This window comes from Pocillopora damicornis, chromosome 7, assembly GCF_964200805.1.
Source record: "Pocillopora damicornis chromosome 7, jaPocDami1.2, whole genome shotgun sequence".
NCBI classification, from domain to species: Eukaryota; Metazoa; Cnidaria; class Anthozoa; order Scleractinia; family Pocilloporidae; genus Pocillopora; species Pocillopora damicornis.
The window spans coordinates 25,469,566-25,487,427 of NC_142676.1; the positions used below are offsets into that span (position 1 = coordinate 25,469,566).

A 17,862-nucleotide genomic window follows, 5' to 3' on the forward strand; every position below is an offset into this window, starting at 1 on the left:
GGGTGATTCGTTTACAGCGAAGTTTTGAAATACGTTTAGTTAATATACTCTACCGTAATTTATCCTAGTGGGTCAGAAAAAATATATCGATGTAATTAAGTATATGCATATTTCCTGTGATCTTTTTGTTCCCTGGCGAGACAAATCCCTTTTTAATCGACTCATTTTATTCAGTTTCCCATAAGAGACCTGCAGTGCAAAGAATCACATTACCTGTATGAAACTACGAATGTTGCTGTGACCTGAAAATCCTTTGTTTTGATCGGTTTATTGTACCAACACGACAAATCTGAGCGTTAGTGTGCATAACTATCTGGCACGTTAACATAATGTGATTTCCATCTGTCTCAATTCCGTCCGTACGTGATGTTACGGCAACCTTGATTACGGTACACCCCACTTGATTATAACATCGACCATGATCAATCATTCTGAAGTACTTTGGAAATTGACTGATGAAGTAATTTAGCATTTGTTACATTCTCGAATTTCAGTCTATCAGAGCAATACAAAGTTTCCTTCTTATAAATTCAGCCGTCGTTTTCATCTTTTACATCTCGAAGTAGATAATTTAAGATGTAAAATAATTGTCACAGCCCAGTTGCTTATTTAAGTACATACGATACTTATCATGACCGAACGCGACGTCAGAAGGAGAGGCGGCGAAGGGGTGTGTTGAGGGATGTGTTGTGTTGGGGAGGGAGGGGAGATTAGGTTGACAGATCGACCGATTTATCCTAAAATGCGCGCGGATTGGACACTTCAGCGATGACTTGAACGGATTTACAGATTTTCGTTTGTCAACCCAGAAAATGACCTTTTAAATACTCGTTGGTCAATGTTACCAGACGGGCATCCATACGAGGGGGATTGTTTGGCTCGCAGTGAAAGGGGCATCCTTATTTGCGCAACTTTACAAAAAAAATAAACAAAAAACAAAAAAATAAACAAAAAAAGACATACTTGAGCAAGTTTGCATACACCTAAAACTCGCGATGAAATAAGATAACTAAACGCAAGAAAATATGCTTATAAGGCTTAAGGTGCGCTGTGGTTTTGCAGCCGAAAGACAAGGAGAATATATTCATTTTCTCCCATCATTTATACTAAGCCGGGAAAATATCTGCTAAATTACCGTCACTAGCTGCTTATTCCCTAGTTATGGTCAGACGTCTAGTGATCGACGTATTAGCGTCAGTTACTTTACAGGCTTACTTTAAGGTCATTAATCATCGCATGTTTTCATCGTATCGACCAACACGTCAATACAAGCTTGTCGTATCTGGATAATAAGCTAGTCAAGTTTACTTCACCTTCAGTCTGTTGACATATGTTCTGTTTGTTTATTGCCGACAGGTGCGTAACCAAAAGCGACTGTTCATCGGGCAGACTGATTCTCAAGCGACAGGAAAGGTATACTGACGTAAATGGGTGGATCATTTGTATTTGTCATGGTGGCTACATCAGATTAAGGAGGAAAAAAAAAGCAAACAGCTGTCTGTTCGGAAATGTATAGTGTGGGTCAATCGGTTGCGCTCACTGAAGTCTGCCAGAATTAACAGCTTGCCAGTGACACAACATGAGGGAAAAAACGTGTCATTCAATTCCAGTTTCATAGGGAAAAGTTCTGTTCTCTGTACAATCTGGCAAAAACTCAATAAAGCTTCAAATTGTATCAACTTACCTCGCTTGAACGCGGTATGATCTTTTTGTCGGCATGATTGACTGATTATAACACTTCATGCTGACAAAAGCGATGCCGGCCTGAAGAATCTGGCGGAAGATTTAAAAAAAGATCGAAAGAAGGAATGGTTAGATTACTAGTATACTTGCAATGCTCGCATAGGTAATGTAAGTGGCTTTAGAAGAGCAAGATCTTAATCTTTTTTTTTTTCTTATCTTAATATAAATACCACAAGTGGAACGAGTTTATCTGACCTTAGGTCAAACTTAATAATGTGTTTTATGTCAATCAACAAGAATATCAACAAACTATCAATCTTACTTGGGGGGACAATTCACATTAATCAAGAAATTTGTGCTCGGTAAGGGTTTCTTTTAGCCGATTTTATAAAGGTATTAGCCGTTGCTATGGTAGTTTTATAAAAAATGATAAAATTGACTTTGTTTTCGAACTAAAACAGACTTGTTTAGGTCACTAATGCATGGTTGGACAGGCTTGTCAAACCTACAGGCAATTTACTGCCCGGCAAATAAATTCTTAAAAACTTTGCAGCAAGGGGACCTTCTTTGGCTTTTTTTCTCGTAATGTGATTGGGCTTTTATTGGAGATAACAAGTAGGTCAATGATTTAACGCGAACGTAAAAGCAGAGAAAGGAATTTTTTTTTAATGACGAAATAGAAAAAACTCAACAGACGAGTTTCAATAATCATGTGATTAGAGAGAGTAACAACGGACTTTTGGTCGCGAATATCTAATCTTTCCTATTAGTATTGTTGTTACTGTCGATTGTAGTTTGTCGCAGTCAGTCATTACTCAGACACAGTCAAATTTTCAATTCTGAAGTCTTAACACGACCCAATGCCGTTACATTAGAACGTGTATTTATTGACTAAATTGTTAAGGTTTTTTAAAATTTTAAGGATCAAAATTTGGTATACAAGAATCAGCAGATCTTTTAAAAATATCCAGTGACAAAAATAAAGAAAACATTTGAGGATCAAAAGAAATAAAATATTTGAAAAAAATTAGTAAGTCTTGGACTTTTTCCTTTGACTTACTTACGCCAGCGATCTTAGTGTACAGCGTTATTATACATAGCGGTCACCAATCCATCACTGAATCAATACCGCCAATTTCATGTAGAATATTTAGAAACCAGGTACAATGAATCGTTACCCTCGCATGGATAACGAACAAAGAAATCACATTCTTTACAGACAGCTACATCAGCCAATATTCACCTGAACTCTTGTTTGTCACGCAATCGCACTTGTCCTCGATTAGAGAGGCATATATCTGACAGCATAACCGGGTCGATAACGCTGTGCTTCAAAATGTGGCCGTGGAAATCTTCAAATCGTCAACCGGACTTCAAGGTGAGATTAGAGGTCATCGATTTTCTGAGGTTTGAAAGTACACTAGTTTATTCAGACCTTCAAGTTTGATAATTCGTCCCTTCTTCGTTCGATGTCGGGAGCGATCGGAAGCGGAGATTCACACTTGAGCTTACCACTATTCAATTTTGAAATTTTTTTCTCAATCTTCGTTCGTCAGAGTTTGCCAAGTCAAGTTTGAATGTAGTTTGCGAGTATGTTTTACAGTGAATTAACGTTTTATATGAACGTACGTGTACGTATTTTCCAATATTCAATACGTAGTTTGAAATTCGTTTTAAGAGCTGCTCGATTATTGTACAAATATATGAAAATTGAGAGTCAGTTACAGCTGTCACCCGTTTCCTTGCAGTCGCTGTTGTACCATTTATTTTTCTTGGACCGGACAATACTAGAACTCTTGTTTGTGTCTAGGAAAAGCTATAAACGCTTCTTACACAACCAGCCAGATACTTGAGTTATAACCCGACCCAACTAAAATTAGGGTAGTTTATGTTTATTTTTGGTTCATAAAGTTTACCTGAAGTCTGTATTAGGTAACAACTTATGTACATCAAGATTTTTTAAAATAACCTTGAATAGAGTTTAAACTGATCAGAAGCGGTTCTTGTAGTAAGTTAGACAGATTTTGGTAACTTACTTCAGCTCTTTCATGAAAGAGGCTTAAAAACACGTGTCAAGATTTCGCTCGCTTTAAGAGATTTGAATACGTCAAGCAAATTTCCTCAACTGAAGATTGATATTTATTTAAGAAAAACGACTATATAAATATTTTCATACATGTCGGTAAAAAAAAATTGCTGCAACAACCGATTGCAATACTTAAGATTTTCTTTTCTTTCGATGATTATAAATTTTAGTAATTATATGCAGAAAGTGAGTCAGCAAACAGAACAAAATGAATGGCATTGAATAGTCACTAAAGCGTATGGAAATTAAAAAGCTTTGTCTGAATTCTTAAAACTGTATATATCTTTAACGACAATTCAGTCAGGGAGATTTTGAAGTGAGACTTTGTGAAAATGACAATCTATCGACAGAATTCAGCTGTTAATTTTTTTAATGTTATTTGCACCTTTGATTTCAGTTTCCCTTATCCTTAAATGTAATCTTCCAGCCTGCTTTAAAATGAAAAGAAAATGAAACAGGATATTTTCCATAACAAACTTTGTTGACAAACAAAAGTGCATAATCTAGAATTTTAAAGTTTTGAGTATGGACACACTAGACTTACAAACATTAGAAAATGCTGCTGTTATTCCAGATTAACATTACACTAACGGTATTTGAGAAACAAGATAATTTGTTTATATCAAGAAAATTACTTGTTGAGTCTCCACACATATGTTCATCATCATATGAGTATTTCTTTTTTTAATGATGTCAGCCTCCTTCTTCTACTGTAATCTTTTGAGACCACCATAACCTGTTTTCACTTTTTAAGTTATATGAAAAAGTAGTGCTTTATACTAAATGAAAAAACGGAAATAATGAGATTCTAAGAGCTAGGAGTGTTAATTAACAAAATATCCTTAATCCAAGTAGACTATGAGCAGTCCTTCTTTTTCAGTGCAGTCCATAACCTAAGTGGCAGTAATCAGTAAAAAAAATTAATTTTAGCACACAGTAGGAAGTTCATGGAGGGACTTACATATCATGGGAGCTCCGTGAGTGATGTCCACCTGGAATTGTCACAACTACAGACTAAGCCCAAGAGTTTCATTTCTGCATTGCGCTCACAATAAAAAAATATAATGGGTTATTGGCCGGAAATCTGTTGACAACTGCCTTTGGCTAGAGCATTATCTACAAGGTGTTTTGATTTGCAAAAATTTCTTGTGCATGTCCTTGTAATTTCACCATTTATTAGGATCATCATTAGACAAGAAGCAAACTCAACAAACTTGGCCTTCCAGCCATTCATTTATCTGAAAAAGAGAAAGACTGCATGAATGTTATCTCTGATGATAAATTATGTACACACACAGCAAAAATTGTTCGCAATGGTTTTGTTTTGTTCGTGAGAGTCATCTTTACTGAAACATTTTACAGATTTCCTGTTTATTGTGCACCTGGAAATTTGAAATGATTTCATTTCCCAAGATCACCTAATATGTGTTTCAATGGCATTGAAATTGACTGGTAATTAAGTTAAGGAATCTCATTGGTTAGCCCTAATTTCAATTCAAATTTGATGACAGAAATCCACTCATGCAAGGTCAAACTCTTGGGTTAAGTCTGTAATCCCTGCTTTTCGAGCAGCTCATGGAGCTCCCACATCATAGTCTAAATGCCAAGTTACCAGCTCCTTGTATGGAACAATTTTAACAAAGACCCAGAACATGTCAAATTTATGAATGTCATGTCTGTAATTGAGAGGAGCCCACACATTTTGTTATACTCTTAGAACTTAATTTAGGCTGTAAAGAGATTGTAGGTTATCCAAGTCAACATATTTTTTTTGGTTATGTGAAATTTAATCTACATGTGGTGTTTTTTTTTTCAAATCAAACTGCAAGACGAACCCAAAAGTCTTTGGCTTTGCTTGTCACTGATATCTCATGCAAACTTTTTATTTATAATTATTTTCAGTATGCATCTGATAATTCCAAATATTACCCACACCCTCACCATGGAGTTCAAATTTCACATCGTATGGTGCAGCTCATGTTGGGATGCCTGTGCTTTGGTGTACTGTTGATTTTAGTCAATATCTATCAGTTGCATAGCATAACTACTGGGCAGACTGTGGGTGATCCTGAGTTTGGAAGCTCTAGTAGACCTGTTGTTTGGATGAATGCCAGAAATGTAAGGATACTTGTTATTTTTAAATGAGTTAAACAGTTATTGGTTAAATTTATCAGCTAAATGTTTGAATTCTGTTCAAGTTATGCATAAGTTAACTACCATTAAATATGTTATTTTGTGATTTATTCATTTTTCACAAGAGTTTTGTACAGTTATCAAGGGCTTACTGTTGCAAAAATGTTGGGAATATCGATGGAGATCATAAGCATAAATATATGGTGAATAATATTAAAAAATAATTCTTTCATTGGATACTTGAATTACTTTTAACCACATGCACCTGGGTTTTGTATGACCACACATTAACAGTGCATTAGATGTTTTCCATGTGTCATGTGACTGCTAACTGCAATGGGCCTATTGACATTTACATTTATTTACAAAATAAAAATTTTTCATGTGCTTTATTTCAATTAGAAGCAAATATATTTTTTTATTAAACAAGAATAAAGTCATATCAGATATGTGGATAATTAGAAGTAACTTCTTTTATCTATCAGCTCAAGTCAGGTTACTTGAAACATGTGATGGCTGTGTTCAGCAGAATTGGTTATACCAGAACTGAGGCAAAAAGCCGCTTGTTTGACGTGATGTGGGCCCATGACTATCCATTTGGTGGAGAACTTAAAGATATGCTGCTAACCCTAGAGCCACATCAAAAGGTTTATTAATTTTATTTCGGAGCATCCTTGCTTTGCAAAATGTTAATCTAATATAAGAAGTCTTTACAATAATTACTTGTTACTGTTTTATGACTCAACTGTTTGATGTTCATTAGGTGTATCAGTTCTGTAAAAATTAAAAAACAATGGAAATAAAACCTGGAGAAAATATTTAACCAGAATTTATGCATATGCATTTTTTAATGGCTAATTACCTGTATTGGAAAGGTAATTGTGTCATTTTGAGACAAACTTGTTTTGCTTTTGTTTTCAGATTAATCATTTTCCAGGTTCTGGATATATTACAAACAAAGTTAGCCTGGCAGTGAACCATTTTCCATTTATTCCTCCAGCATTTGTGATACCAAAGGATACAGACAAGTTTTTAGAGGAGGTATCAGTTCAAGTAGAATATGGCCAGTAAATGACATTGAACAGCCTACCAACAAACAAATAAACATAATTAAATATTAACAAATTATTTGAGCTAGCAGAAATCAGCATCAACGTTATAGTATGTGGTGTGATTAAAACATGGAGGTTTTTTAACTTGTGTCTTCTTACTTATTGTATTCAGGTTAAGAACCATCCTAAGAAACTTTGGGTGGAGAAGAGTAATAACCACAGAGGAATACACATCAAGTCTCCAAATGGTACAAATATTACACAAACTTGCAGTTGTAATATTTTTCTTGAAGGCTCACACTTGGTCTGTTGGGTTCTGCCTCTTGTTATTCAACAAGTGGCTTGGAGTTATTATAAGCATATTTTCCATTAATTTTGTATACTTTTTTTTTTGTAGAAATTGACCTTCATAAGGGGTCTGATGAGAACTTTGTTCAGGAGTACATTGCCAATCCATATCTTATTGATAAACGCAAGTTTGACATTGGTGTTTACACTGTTTTAACTTCCATTGATCCTCTCAGAGTTTATGTCTATGACCAGGAGGTTCTTATCAGGTTATTTTATGAGTCACTCATTTAATACAGGTTTATGACAGTGCACATTTAATTAAGTTCCTTTTTTGTGCACCTGATCATTAAATGTCATTATCTCAATATTTTTTAATGAAAACTTCTCCATCACTGTGTAACAATCTACATGTCCTGGACCCAATTAAAACTGAAGAAAAGTGGAGATCACTTAAAAAGTAAAAGTGCTGAGGGGTTCTACTAGACTATCATAAATGGGAAAGCAGAGGTCAATTCAAGGACAAAAGTCTTATTAATATCCATTTCTGAGCACATTGCTAATTTTTATAAGATAATGTGCCCAAGCTGCTGTGCATTAATTTTTAAAGAGTGGTCTTGAGTAAGTTTTGTAGCATCCACTTTTTTTATTTTCTTATTTTCAACAACTCTTGTGCAGGTTTTGTGAGACAGACTATTACCCATTTGACTCAAATGATGAAGATAAATATGTTGTGGGAGATTCATACACTCAGCCTTGGGAGGTAATTGAGGAGTTGCCTGAGTTAGTTCTGTTATGCATCCTCCCCATGAAGAGTCATACAAAAGCCTAAGACAGGTAGATGGCCCTTCCAGTTTTATGCCTGGTTTATTCCACCACAATTCCCAAAAACTTCTAGTTAAACTGCTATAACCCTTTCCTGTTGTGAATGTACTGTTTCTAAAGTGATATTTTGCTTTCTCAGCTTTGTCCTGTTTCACCTGTTCTCATCAACAATCTAAAGACCTTTTTCAGTCTTATGATTCCTATTTGATAAACACATTCAGATTTTTTCTTGTTGCTTCATTTTGAGTATGTTTGTTCAGAACTCTGATGGTTGTCTTACTTATTTCACATTCAGCTGCCTTCTCTGAGGGAGTGGTGGCATAAAGGAAAATACAGCCGCAAACTGCTTCTTAATGCACATCTTAAAAAACAAGGTATGGAGAAAATTTTTTAGATTGTCTGACACCAAAACATTTGATAAAAAAGGATTCAGAAATGCAGAAACATATTTCTGGCTGCTTAGTTTGGGAGATTGCTGATTGGGAGGTCTGTTTTATAACTCTCCCTTTCAGCTGCTGTATGTAAAGAAATAAAGTTAATGTACAATTGAATTAATTTGAACTAAAACATCAGTTGCCATTACTCAGGTCATTGGTTGCAATGCTTCTTACAGTGATCTGTATTTACTTTTTACAGGTCAAGATGTTGATAAGATATGGAGCAATATTTACAGGGCTATTGCAGAGGTAAGATTTCTGTTGTTGAGAAGCTATGATTGGCTGGAACACATTACTCATCTATGATATGAACTTTTTTCTTGAAATTTTAGATCAAACATTATTTTAAAGAAGCAAAGGGTTTTGTTAATTCACATGTAATATTATTATTATTATTATTATTATTATCATTATCATTATTATTATTATTATTATTATTATTATTATCCAAACCAACAAATTGACTTTAATGTTTGATGTTAAAATTGATGATGTATTTGATCTCAGGTTTACCTGAGAAAGGAAACAGATCTCATATCTGCAGGATCACACTTCAAATCCACAAGGTATTAGATGTATTGAGTGCACCCACGTTATATCGAGAACTGAAGCTTTCCAAACACCTTTTCCTCCATTCAACATAAAATGTTTTATCATGTTAATTTTTTACCACAAATTATAGGAACTTCTTTGAGATGGTCCGCTTTGATTTTATCCTGGATGCTGACTTAAAAGTTTGGCTTATGGAGGTACACGATGTTTATTGTTTGTTGCTTCAGCTGCTGGCCCCATCTGAGAGACATATAAATAACTCATCGCATCAAATCACTATTTTTTTGTTGTCTTTAAAGGTAAACATGTCTCCAAATTTGTCTTCAGCTGCGCACAATGATAACAAACTGATGTACGAACAGGTGAGGTCAAATACTGCTAATAGGATGTTTTCTTGTCAAGAGAATTAAAGTACACTATCTCTGTTCCCTAGTCCACGCAAGTTGTAGAACGAAACTGAATGACTCACTGTTTTTATCTCCATTCTTGTCACCTGCAGGTTGTATTCAACCTTCTTGGCTTAGTGGGAGTGGCGTCAAAACTGGACCACAGTTTGAAGTACAGGTCGGGGAAACAATTTTTCACGCAATTCCTTCCAATGTAGCTCAGCAAATCTCCGTATCAACGCTTATTTATTTATTTTTTTCGTGTATGTGCATTAGCTCTCCATCAGAGAAAGACATGCTTGTTAGCGATCATGACATTCAAGTATTGTACGAAAGATGTGCAAGCAGTGAATGCTCCAAGTCATGTTACAATGAGGTGGGTGGCCTGTGGTATCTATGCTGTACATCAGGGTCATTGTTTGTTAATTTTCGTTGTGTTCTTTGCTGTCTCCATGTCTTTAGCATTGCCGCCTGTGTTTTCCCTGCCTGCGCGAAAATGAACGTGACTTTATCAAGGCTGCTTACTTAGAGCATACTCACAGAGGAGGCTTCCGCAGAGTATACCCTCCTGTAATGGTGAGCTTTCCTTTGTAGGTCCTTCTTATGTTTATTTTTTGCTATTTTTTGTGTCATGTTTCTATGTCTCATTAGTAATTGTCTGTATGTCGTTGTCAACAGACTCAAATCGGTGAAGTGAAGAAGGATGGGCCGACATTAAGCCTGAGTTCGTCTAATCAGCTGATGTTTCAGTGGTTTAAAGCCATGTGTCTACACGATATTTCATGGTGCGCATGACTAGTAGCATCCATTGATTATGATAAAATAGATAATTTAACGACTACTTCCATCATTTATTTCTAGCTTGACTTTGAAAGATGTATCTCAGTTATGGAATATTGCGATTGTTATAAAGTAAGTTATTGTATTGCACTTGGCGAGCCTTTTGTTTAGATTTGGTCTCTTTGGCTTTCTTCAGAGAGACACTGAGTACAGTTCGTATCAGGTAGAAAATTATTTTTTACGGTCTTCGAAGTGTCACCCTGACATTAAAATGCAACAGAGACGTTGTTTGAGAGCAATCGCTCGACGGACACTGTGTGCCAGAATTTCGTTCTAAACATACGTGAAAAAATACAATGATAATGAACGAACTGAAAAGTAAACAAGTATTTGTAAAGGTGGTAATTATATTCAATATTTTAAACGCCAATATGAAATGAAACAGAAACTATATCAAAATACATAGTAATATTGAACCTTAAAAAGATGTCGAGATGTTACGTTGTACATTATTCCTGTTCACAACTTCTTAGCTTGGACACTTCATACTGAGAATAATTCAGACTACATTCAGAGACAAGACAATGTTAGGAGATATTTATGTTATACTGTGTACTTCAATGTTTTAGTTTTCTAACTAGATAAAAATGCTATTGTGTCTCGTTTTTGTACGAGCACACACAATAAATAGCTGAATTGTATCTCATTTGTCTTTTGAAGTCATTGATTTTGGTGACTTCAGTGTCTCTTTCAGTTAAGCAATACTCGCCGTAAGAATAGAAACCCAACATAGGAATGGTACTGAAACTTTCTCTGAATGCTGTTTGAGAGCTGGAATAGAAAGCTTGTCCTTTGTGAACAAACCGTGATGTGAACAAAAGTGAAAATTTGGGCGTAAAACCTTCGCCTCTAGCTTCTTCTGTCAGCTGATGAGCCGGTGTATAAAAGTCAGCGTCATTACCGTTGTTTAATAATCCAGCGTGTGCGCGAAATGGTTGGCCTGAAATGAATATTGCCACAACTCTTGCTCTCTTTACTAGACCATCTATAAACAAACGGTCATGCCCAACGCCTCCGAAAACAACTACTTGTTCTCCATAAGTTTCACGGATTCCTGTAAAGTAAGCAATACAAGACAAGACAAGACAAGACAACTTTATTTTACCAGGGTAGCCCAGTCAGCTGCAAGGCTGGTATCCTTAGGGGCCCTGGGTTCAATAAAAATTACATATAAACATTTACAATAAGATTACAAGGTTAGGTAAAATTTGCTAAAATTTACAAAAGGGGAGAAAAAAAATCAGATAAAATGTCCTTTAAGAAGGCGTTTAAAAATTGCTAGAGAACTTGCCGGAACAGTTGAAAAACATTTTAGCGTTACTTACGGTTTGATTTGAAGAAATCAAAGTTTACCCTTAGCAGCTTACATTGCAGTAACCATGATTAGTTAAATAAGCCAAGTACCTGAGGCTAGGAACGGTATGAAATCTCTACTTGCCGAGAGCGCTATCAGCACGACTAACTTGACTGGAGTGTGCGCGGGCAAATCAAACATATCGCACCAGTCACTAGCTGGCGGTGGCCTGGGTGTTCTGAGGTAAACATGGTGGTAGCAAACACCAGGCATATGAGGCGCACATATGAATGCGTGTCCTGCCTTAATATGATGGATGAGGTTGGGAGTGAACTCGTCAGTGGGCTGTTGGAATACAATACGTTCAGTGGTACAACCTATTGTGACACATCCCGGTGGAAGTTTGGCAAATAAATTAAAAACAGAGCGCACAAGCTGTCTCTCTTCGTTCCTTCGCCTTCGTGGCTCCCTTCGCGTGAACCAGATTTCCCTATGGCTCAACTGAATCACCATTCGTGGTTCCGTGAACATATTTTCAAAAACATCGTCGATTTCACTTCCTGTAATCAATTTGTCCGCCAAGTGATGCACGGTCCAAGTTGTTCGCGAATGTAAAATCCGCGTGGAAATGTTCCTCCACATTCTGCATACTCTTGCAGTTGTTCTTAGCTCCTTCGCAGGAAGGTATCTTAAGATCATGTCCACCATCTCGGGAACGTAGGGGAGAAATGATTGCGCACGATTGCTTGTCTCTGACATTTTGCTTTTCTGTATGCGCTCTACCACGTTTCATTGTGACGCTATTTCTTGTGAGGTCACGTTTGATATGCGCGCGGATTTTTCTTTGCACGACTAGAGCTAAGTATAGTGCTTGCTTTTATGTGTACACCATTTGTCTGAAAATGTTTTATTTTGTAAATTAACCTATCGAAACTGATAGAGCAAGCTTAGCGGTTTGTCTGAAAACCAAACGTTTTCATCAGACGAAACTCATCTCATTACACAGGCATGCGGTAAAATAGTGCTCATTGTTCAACAGAATGCGAGCTAAACGCCGCTACCTATTGTCTTTAGTAGTGGGAATGAAATTTAAACTTACGTTGGCGTTCCACCACCTGTAGAACACCAACTTCTCTTTGAGCGTAAAGCGATAGTCATGCGTTTGTTCACTGAGAAATGCTGATCGATGTTGGAGCAGATCTGCTGTGGGACGGTAAACTGAGGTAATTAGGATACTTTTGCTGATCGAAACATAAGCAGGTTGAAACCACAATAAGTGACAATTAGTCTTCTGTGACGTTCTACAGTCACAAGGTTAATCACATTGATTTCATCTCCTTTCTGGTATCGCACATGGACAAACACAAAGAAATCGAAGAAGATAATTCTCAGGAATTCAAATTATTTCGATCGAGACCTGTTACTGCTGGCGGGATAGAGAATGGAATTCGTTTTTTCACTATTGCCGTGAACGCGCTTGATAGAATCGAAGGTTTGTTGTTTGAAATAGAACAAACAAAATTGTTAGTTCATCAGATGATAGGAGAGTTCAGTTTAGCTGGAGGAAAGATACGACTAAATCCCGGGGAACAAACGAATTATGTCTGCCTTGAAAAGAATGATATACAAGATAAGGAAGCAAAAAGGTACAAAACGCGAATTTTTATTGTTTTCTCTTAAATGCGCTCGTTCTTGAAGATGACAGAAGGCAATGTAACTTTATTTATGAGAGGCTGTGAATTTTTCCTTGCCTTTCTTTGATGAAGAAACTTTGCAATAATTGAAAACTGTAAGCGCTGTTGACTTGCCACTTTTGGTGGAAATCATGTTTTACGGTTTCCTTCAACGTTGTAGTTCTTCTTACGCCGGAATAATTTAGTATTGCGATCTTAAGTGGTGAATAACTCTGAGTGCATATAAACCTTATACTACAGACTGAGATTTTTTCTCTTTCCAGAGAGATTCTCTATAGTCTGCCTCTTTCATTTTCCGTTCCAATTTCTCTTCGTCTTCCCTCCACGTTTATTCACAGCAGATGTCAAAAGCGTTTGAAGCAGAAACACAACAAAACCCTGCTGGAAATCTGTGAGGAATTGAAGAACAAGTAAGTGGCTTTAAATAAAAAAGACTGTTTTAGTACTTATCAAAGAAAAATGGCACTTATCTATAACTATGGCTGGTGAGGCGTGCTATCCTGATTGATAGTTTTACGCTGTCTTCATATTCACTTATTTTCCTTTACATTTTAAGGAGCCCGAGAAACATGGATAACAAGTAACCAATGCCAAAGGAGTGCTGCGTCGGCCAAGTTTTGAATGGAAATAATTCACGTTTCTTACCCTATTTCACTTATCGATTTGTACTTAAACTATCTCTGCATTGTTGGTTCATATTAAATTGAATATGGCGTTGTCAATATTGTCTTATCGGGCATTCTATCATTTATGGTTCTTTAGTACATGCTAGTCATGGAGAAGTAAACAGTCTTCTCTGTCCCTTGCATTATGTACAGAACCAGTTGACCTTTGAGTTTCGACTAATGCTACAACAATAGCAAAAATATTTTATAGGAGATACCTTCTTTTGATTTTTTAGTGCCTCAGCGTCGAATTTTTTTATCTGAAATCGTAGCTGATTGGCAGTCTAGTCGGCTCTGAACTTCTAATGTCACTGTAGTCTTCCGATTATTATCAGACGAAATTTTTTAACTCACTGAGAATTTGCATCTAATCTCTTGAAAAACTATTAATTGATCCAGGATGTTACTAGGAGCAGAAATGGGGAATGGGAAAATGAAATGGGAAATTGAATTTTCTTTGAAATTCTGTGTTGATTAAGCAGAAAAGAAAATTTTCAGCGGCGATTATCGATATTCATACTTTCTTCAAAAACGTTCAGAGGCTAAATTTACGGAACGGAAGAACTTAATGATAACGAAAGAAGTGATACTCGCCACCTAATAAGAAAAATTTTATCGGTCTCATAAACGAGTGATGAATTAAATTAAATTTTGCTGAGATTCATTAGGGGGCTATTTGAATGTTTACTTTAAAATTAGTAAATTGGAAGTTCCATAGAGGTTAGCCGTTAAGTGCTTGACTTTTCAGAGTCCAACTCACTTCTCAACTACGAACAACAAACAACCCACAGTTGAATATCCATAAGCAGAGTCTTCATTTCATTTTTCGAAAGTAACAAAGGACTGCCTAGTAGAGAAATTTCTATCAGATAAAGTACTCGCCTCACTTTTAAAGCAGCGTAACTGAAAAATCAAATCAAAGAATAATGTCACCTTCACGACCATAAGGCGCGCCAAGCAGATAATGAATCTATCAGGTTTCAAGCGGTAACTTGCAGGAATATCGGTAGCGAGTGTGCAGCAAATTCCTGAACTTCTAAAGGTTTCCCGCAACTCGTCCTTGAAGTGTTAACGAACGAGCATGTTATTTCCACGCCAAATGGAGGCTATTTTAATAACATCTCCTTCGAACATTTCTGTAAATTACGGGAAAGAAATTTTTGCGAACAGATAACCTTTTACTGCATGGGATATTCACTTTGCAATATTATTTTGTACGATTTTATGAACAAACAAACATGTCCGCTCTTTTTTAACAAAAACAAAACGCTGTCTCACCATAAACTAATTTTAGAAGAAAGACTTATCGTTCTGGAAGAAGAGCTCAAAAATTAGGGATTATCACTTGGGGTATATCCTCGATTATGATCCATCAAATAATTTTGCTCGCGCGCGACTGGTTTAAACGCCTCACGTTAACAAATATTTCCTGGCTAAAACTGGGGGATATCCAAGGATAAAACCCAGGTGATATTCCCCAATTTCCAGACCTTACTTCCACCACGATAAGTCTTCGTCTAAATTTAATTCAAGATAAGAAAGCGTACTATGGTTGTCACAGAAGAAGAGAAATATTTGTTCGTTCATAAAGTCTCACCAGAGAACACTCATAAGAAAACATCCCATGTAAACGTTTTTTCACGCACGTTGTAAAATATTTGAAGGATAAGAAACACAATAGCTTTTATTTTGCGCGAAAATATGCTTGTATATTTGTCCTTGGACAATTATACGAAGCTCACTCCTTTTCTTATCATCAATTCATATCGTTCCTTTAATTTTGACCCTGGACGTTTTTGAAAGAGAACGTGGATATCAATGAAAAATATCTGTTCCTTATTATAAACAGTAAACCTAAACCAAAAAAATTGAAAATTAATTCCCATTTTCCAATTTCTCATTCCCCATTCCCCATTCTCCATTCCTCATTCTCCATTCCCCATTCTCCCTTCCCCATTCTCCCTTCCCCATTCTCCATTCCCCATTCTCCCTTCCCCATTCTCCATTCCCCATTCTCCATTCCCCATTCTCCATTCCCCATTCTCCATTCCCCATTCTCCATCCCCCATTCTCCCTTCCCCATTCTCCAGCCCCCATTCTCCATTCCCCATTCTCCATCCCCCATTCTCCATTCCCCATTCTCCATCCCCCATTCTCCATTCCCCATTCTCCATTCCCCATTCCCCATTCCCCATTCTCCATTCCTTATTCTCCATTCCTCATTCTCCATTCCCCATTCTCCCTTCCCCATTCCCCATTCTCCATTCCCCATTCTCCATCCCCTTTTCTATATTCCCCATTCTCCATTCCTCATTCTCCATTCCCCATTCCCCATTCCCCATTCTCCATTCCCCATTCTCCATTCCCCATTCTCCATTCCCCATTCTCCATTCCCCATTCTCCATTCCCCATTCTCCATTCCCCATTCTGCATCCCCCATTCTCCATTCCCCATTCTCCATTCCCCATTCCCCATTCTCCATTCCCCATTCTCCATTCCCCATTCTCCATCCCCCATTCTCCATTCCCCATTCTCCATCTCCCATTCCCCATTCCCTATTCTCCATTCCCCATTCTCCATCCCCCATTGTCCCTTCCCCATTCTCCAGCCCCCATTCTCCATTCTCCATTCCCCATTCCCCATTCTCCATTCCCCATTCTCCATCCCCCATTCTCCATTCCCCATTCCCCATTCCCCATTCCCCATTCCCCATTCCCCATTCCCCATTCTCCATTCCCCATTCTCCATTCCCTTTTCTATATTCCCCATTCTCCATTCCTCATTCTCCATTCCTCATTCTCCATTCCCCATTCTCCATTCCCTTTTCTATATTCCCCATTCTCCATTCCCCATTCTCCATTCCCCATTCTCCATTCCCCATTCTCCATTCCCCATTCTCCATTCCCCATTCTCCATCCCCCATTCTCCATTCCCCATTCTCCATCTCCCATTCCCCATTCTCCATCTCCCATTCCCCATTCTCCATTCGCATTTTTAGCAGCATCCTTACATAGATTTGTAAGTAAAGGTGCCAAACATTCTTACCCAATAGTCGCGTGATCGATGAACACGTGCCACTAGTTCATCACAAGCCGTCTCCATTGGAATACCAAGTGGGTGATTTCTTTAATTTCACATGTTTTAGTGTCCAACTTAACTTCAAGGAAACTCAAACTAATCAGTGCAATGTTGAGAGTTTTCATGATACGCTGCTTTCGTTCCAAAACGCTTTAAGTTTTTGTAAGTTTTGGTAAACATGGATAGCCTTTAAAGTTGTGTATACGGCATGATGCTGTCATGACTGCGGATTTCAAGAGGATGGGCCTCTTCACTTAAATGATAGGTGAGTTCTTTTCAACCTCATCATCAGGGCGAGGGTAAGCGCGTGGGCACTAGACGCAAGGTTCAGAACCATGTATATTTTGTTTTTAAAGAGCACTATCCACACTTGTTTTATCGTGTTGCTTCACAGATTTATCGCTACTCTGTCTATATTCTAACTTTTTTTATTAACTGCAAGAGTCAACGTCACATAGCGTTCACAACAACTAATCCCAAACTGTCTCAGACCAATTACAGTAAGCATCTACAGACGCACACGAAACATTGGTCATTAATTATTCTATTGATTTTACACTCCGGTCAGTCATAAACAACAGCTTTAACGCGTATGAAGCAGGTGAAAAATGCTATGCCTGAGGAGTGCAACACGGTGCTGAGGAAATTTGTGCTATCATTTTTCTGCGTTTCTGAACTGACAAACGGGTTTTCATTTTCATATGCGAATGTATTTTTACGCTATAGTTTTCCGTAGTTCATTGCATGACCTCTGGGTGTTCACATTCTCTGTTTAAGAAAAGACGTTCTGCCAAATTCTCAAAGGACTTGATTCCATTTGATTGACACCAAGGGACAAATACCTTAGAC

General features: G+C 37.2%; 3 protein-coding genes across 5 annotated transcripts; 2 read left to right on the forward strand and 1 right to left on the reverse strand.

The window, feature by feature from the left end:
- The first annotated feature begins 2,759 nt into the window (after nucleotides 1-2,759).
- On the forward strand, nucleotides 2,760-10,928 carry LOC113686309 (putative tubulin polyglutamylase ttll-15). Of its 2 annotated transcripts, XM_089211908.1 has the most exons (17): nucleotides 2,953-3,061; nucleotides 3,240-3,318; nucleotides 5,672-5,887; nucleotides 6,388-6,549; nucleotides 6,824-6,943; nucleotides 7,127-7,202; nucleotides 7,352-7,511; nucleotides 7,921-8,005; nucleotides 8,363-8,441; nucleotides 8,704-8,753; nucleotides 9,012-9,070; nucleotides 9,187-9,253; nucleotides 9,356-9,418; nucleotides 9,556-9,620; nucleotides 9,719-9,818; nucleotides 9,905-10,018; nucleotides 10,121-10,928. In XM_089211908.1, the coding sequence occupies exons 3-17, from the start codon at nucleotides 5,735-5,737 to the stop codon at nucleotides 10,235-10,237; spliced, it is 1,470 nt and encodes a 489-aa protein (XP_089068034.1). In that variant the 5' UTR covers nucleotides 2,953-3,061; nucleotides 3,240-3,318; nucleotides 5,672-5,734; the 3' UTR covers nucleotides 10,238-10,928. The 2 variants fall into 2 exon arrangements, with proteins under 2 accessions (XP_027059716.2, XP_089068034.1); XM_027203915.2 differs by lacking the exon at nucleotides 3,240-3,318 and having other exon boundaries at nucleotides 2,760-3,061.
- On the reverse strand, nucleotides 10,430-12,452 carry LOC113686310 (F-box only protein 22). The gene is made up of 2 exons (XM_027203916.2): nucleotides 11,687-12,452; nucleotides 10,430-11,336 (listed from the first exon to the last, which is right to left on the reverse strand). The coding sequence occupies exons 1-2, from the start codon at nucleotides 12,333-12,335 to the stop codon at nucleotides 10,873-10,875; spliced, it is 1,113 nt and encodes a 370-aa protein (XP_027059717.1). The 5' UTR covers nucleotides 12,336-12,452; the 3' UTR covers nucleotides 10,430-10,872.
- A 355-nt stretch (nucleotides 12,453-12,807) lies between these two features.
- On the forward strand, nucleotides 12,808-13,992 carry LOC113686311 (uncharacterized). Of its 2 annotated transcripts, none has more exons than XM_089211909.1 (3): nucleotides 12,808-13,222; nucleotides 13,609-13,680; nucleotides 13,827-13,992. In XM_089211909.1, exons 1-3 carry the CDS (start codon nucleotides 12,930-12,932, stop codon nucleotides 13,852-13,854), a joined length of 393 nt encoding a protein of 130 aa, XP_089068035.1. In that variant the 5' UTR covers nucleotides 12,808-12,929; the 3' UTR covers nucleotides 13,855-13,992. The 2 variants fall into 2 exon arrangements, with proteins under 2 accessions (XP_089068035.1, XP_089068036.1); XM_089211910.1 differs by having other exon boundaries at nucleotides 13,612-13,680; nucleotides 13,827-13,986.
- The last annotated feature ends 3,870 nt before the right edge of the window (nucleotides 13,993-17,862 follow it).

Coding starts and splice junctions, on each gene's coding strand:
- LOC113686310 (XM_027203916.2), bottom strand. CDS start 12,335: ATGTCAGAGACAAGCAATCGTGCGCAATCATTTCTCCCCTACGTTCCC. Junction 11,337..11,686: donor CATACCGTTCCTAGCCTCAG/GTACTTGGCTTA, acceptor CTTACTTTACAG/GAATCCGTGAAACTTATGGA.
- LOC113686309 (XM_027203915.2), top strand. CDS start 3,020: ATGTGGCCGTGGAAATCTTCAAATCGTCAACCGGACTTCAAG. Junction 7,203..7,351: donor ACACATCAAGTCTCCAAATG/GTACAAATATTA, acceptor TTTTTTTTGTAG/AAATTGACCTTCATAAGGGG. Junction 9,819..9,904: donor CCAAGTCATGTTACAATGAG/GTGGGTGGCCTG, acceptor CCATGTCTTTAG/CATTGCCGCCTGTGTTTTCC.
- LOC113686311 (XM_089211909.1), top strand. CDS start 12,930: ATGGACAAACACAAAGAAATCGAAGAAGATAATTCTCAGGAATTCAAA. Junction 13,223..13,608: donor CAAGATAAGGAAGCAAAAAG/GTACAAAACGCG, acceptor GTTTATTCACAG/CAGATGTCAAAAGCGTTTGA. Junction 13,681..13,826: donor TGTGAGGAATTGAAGAACAA/GTAAGTGGCTTT, acceptor TTACATTTTAAG/GAGCCCGAGAAACATGGATA.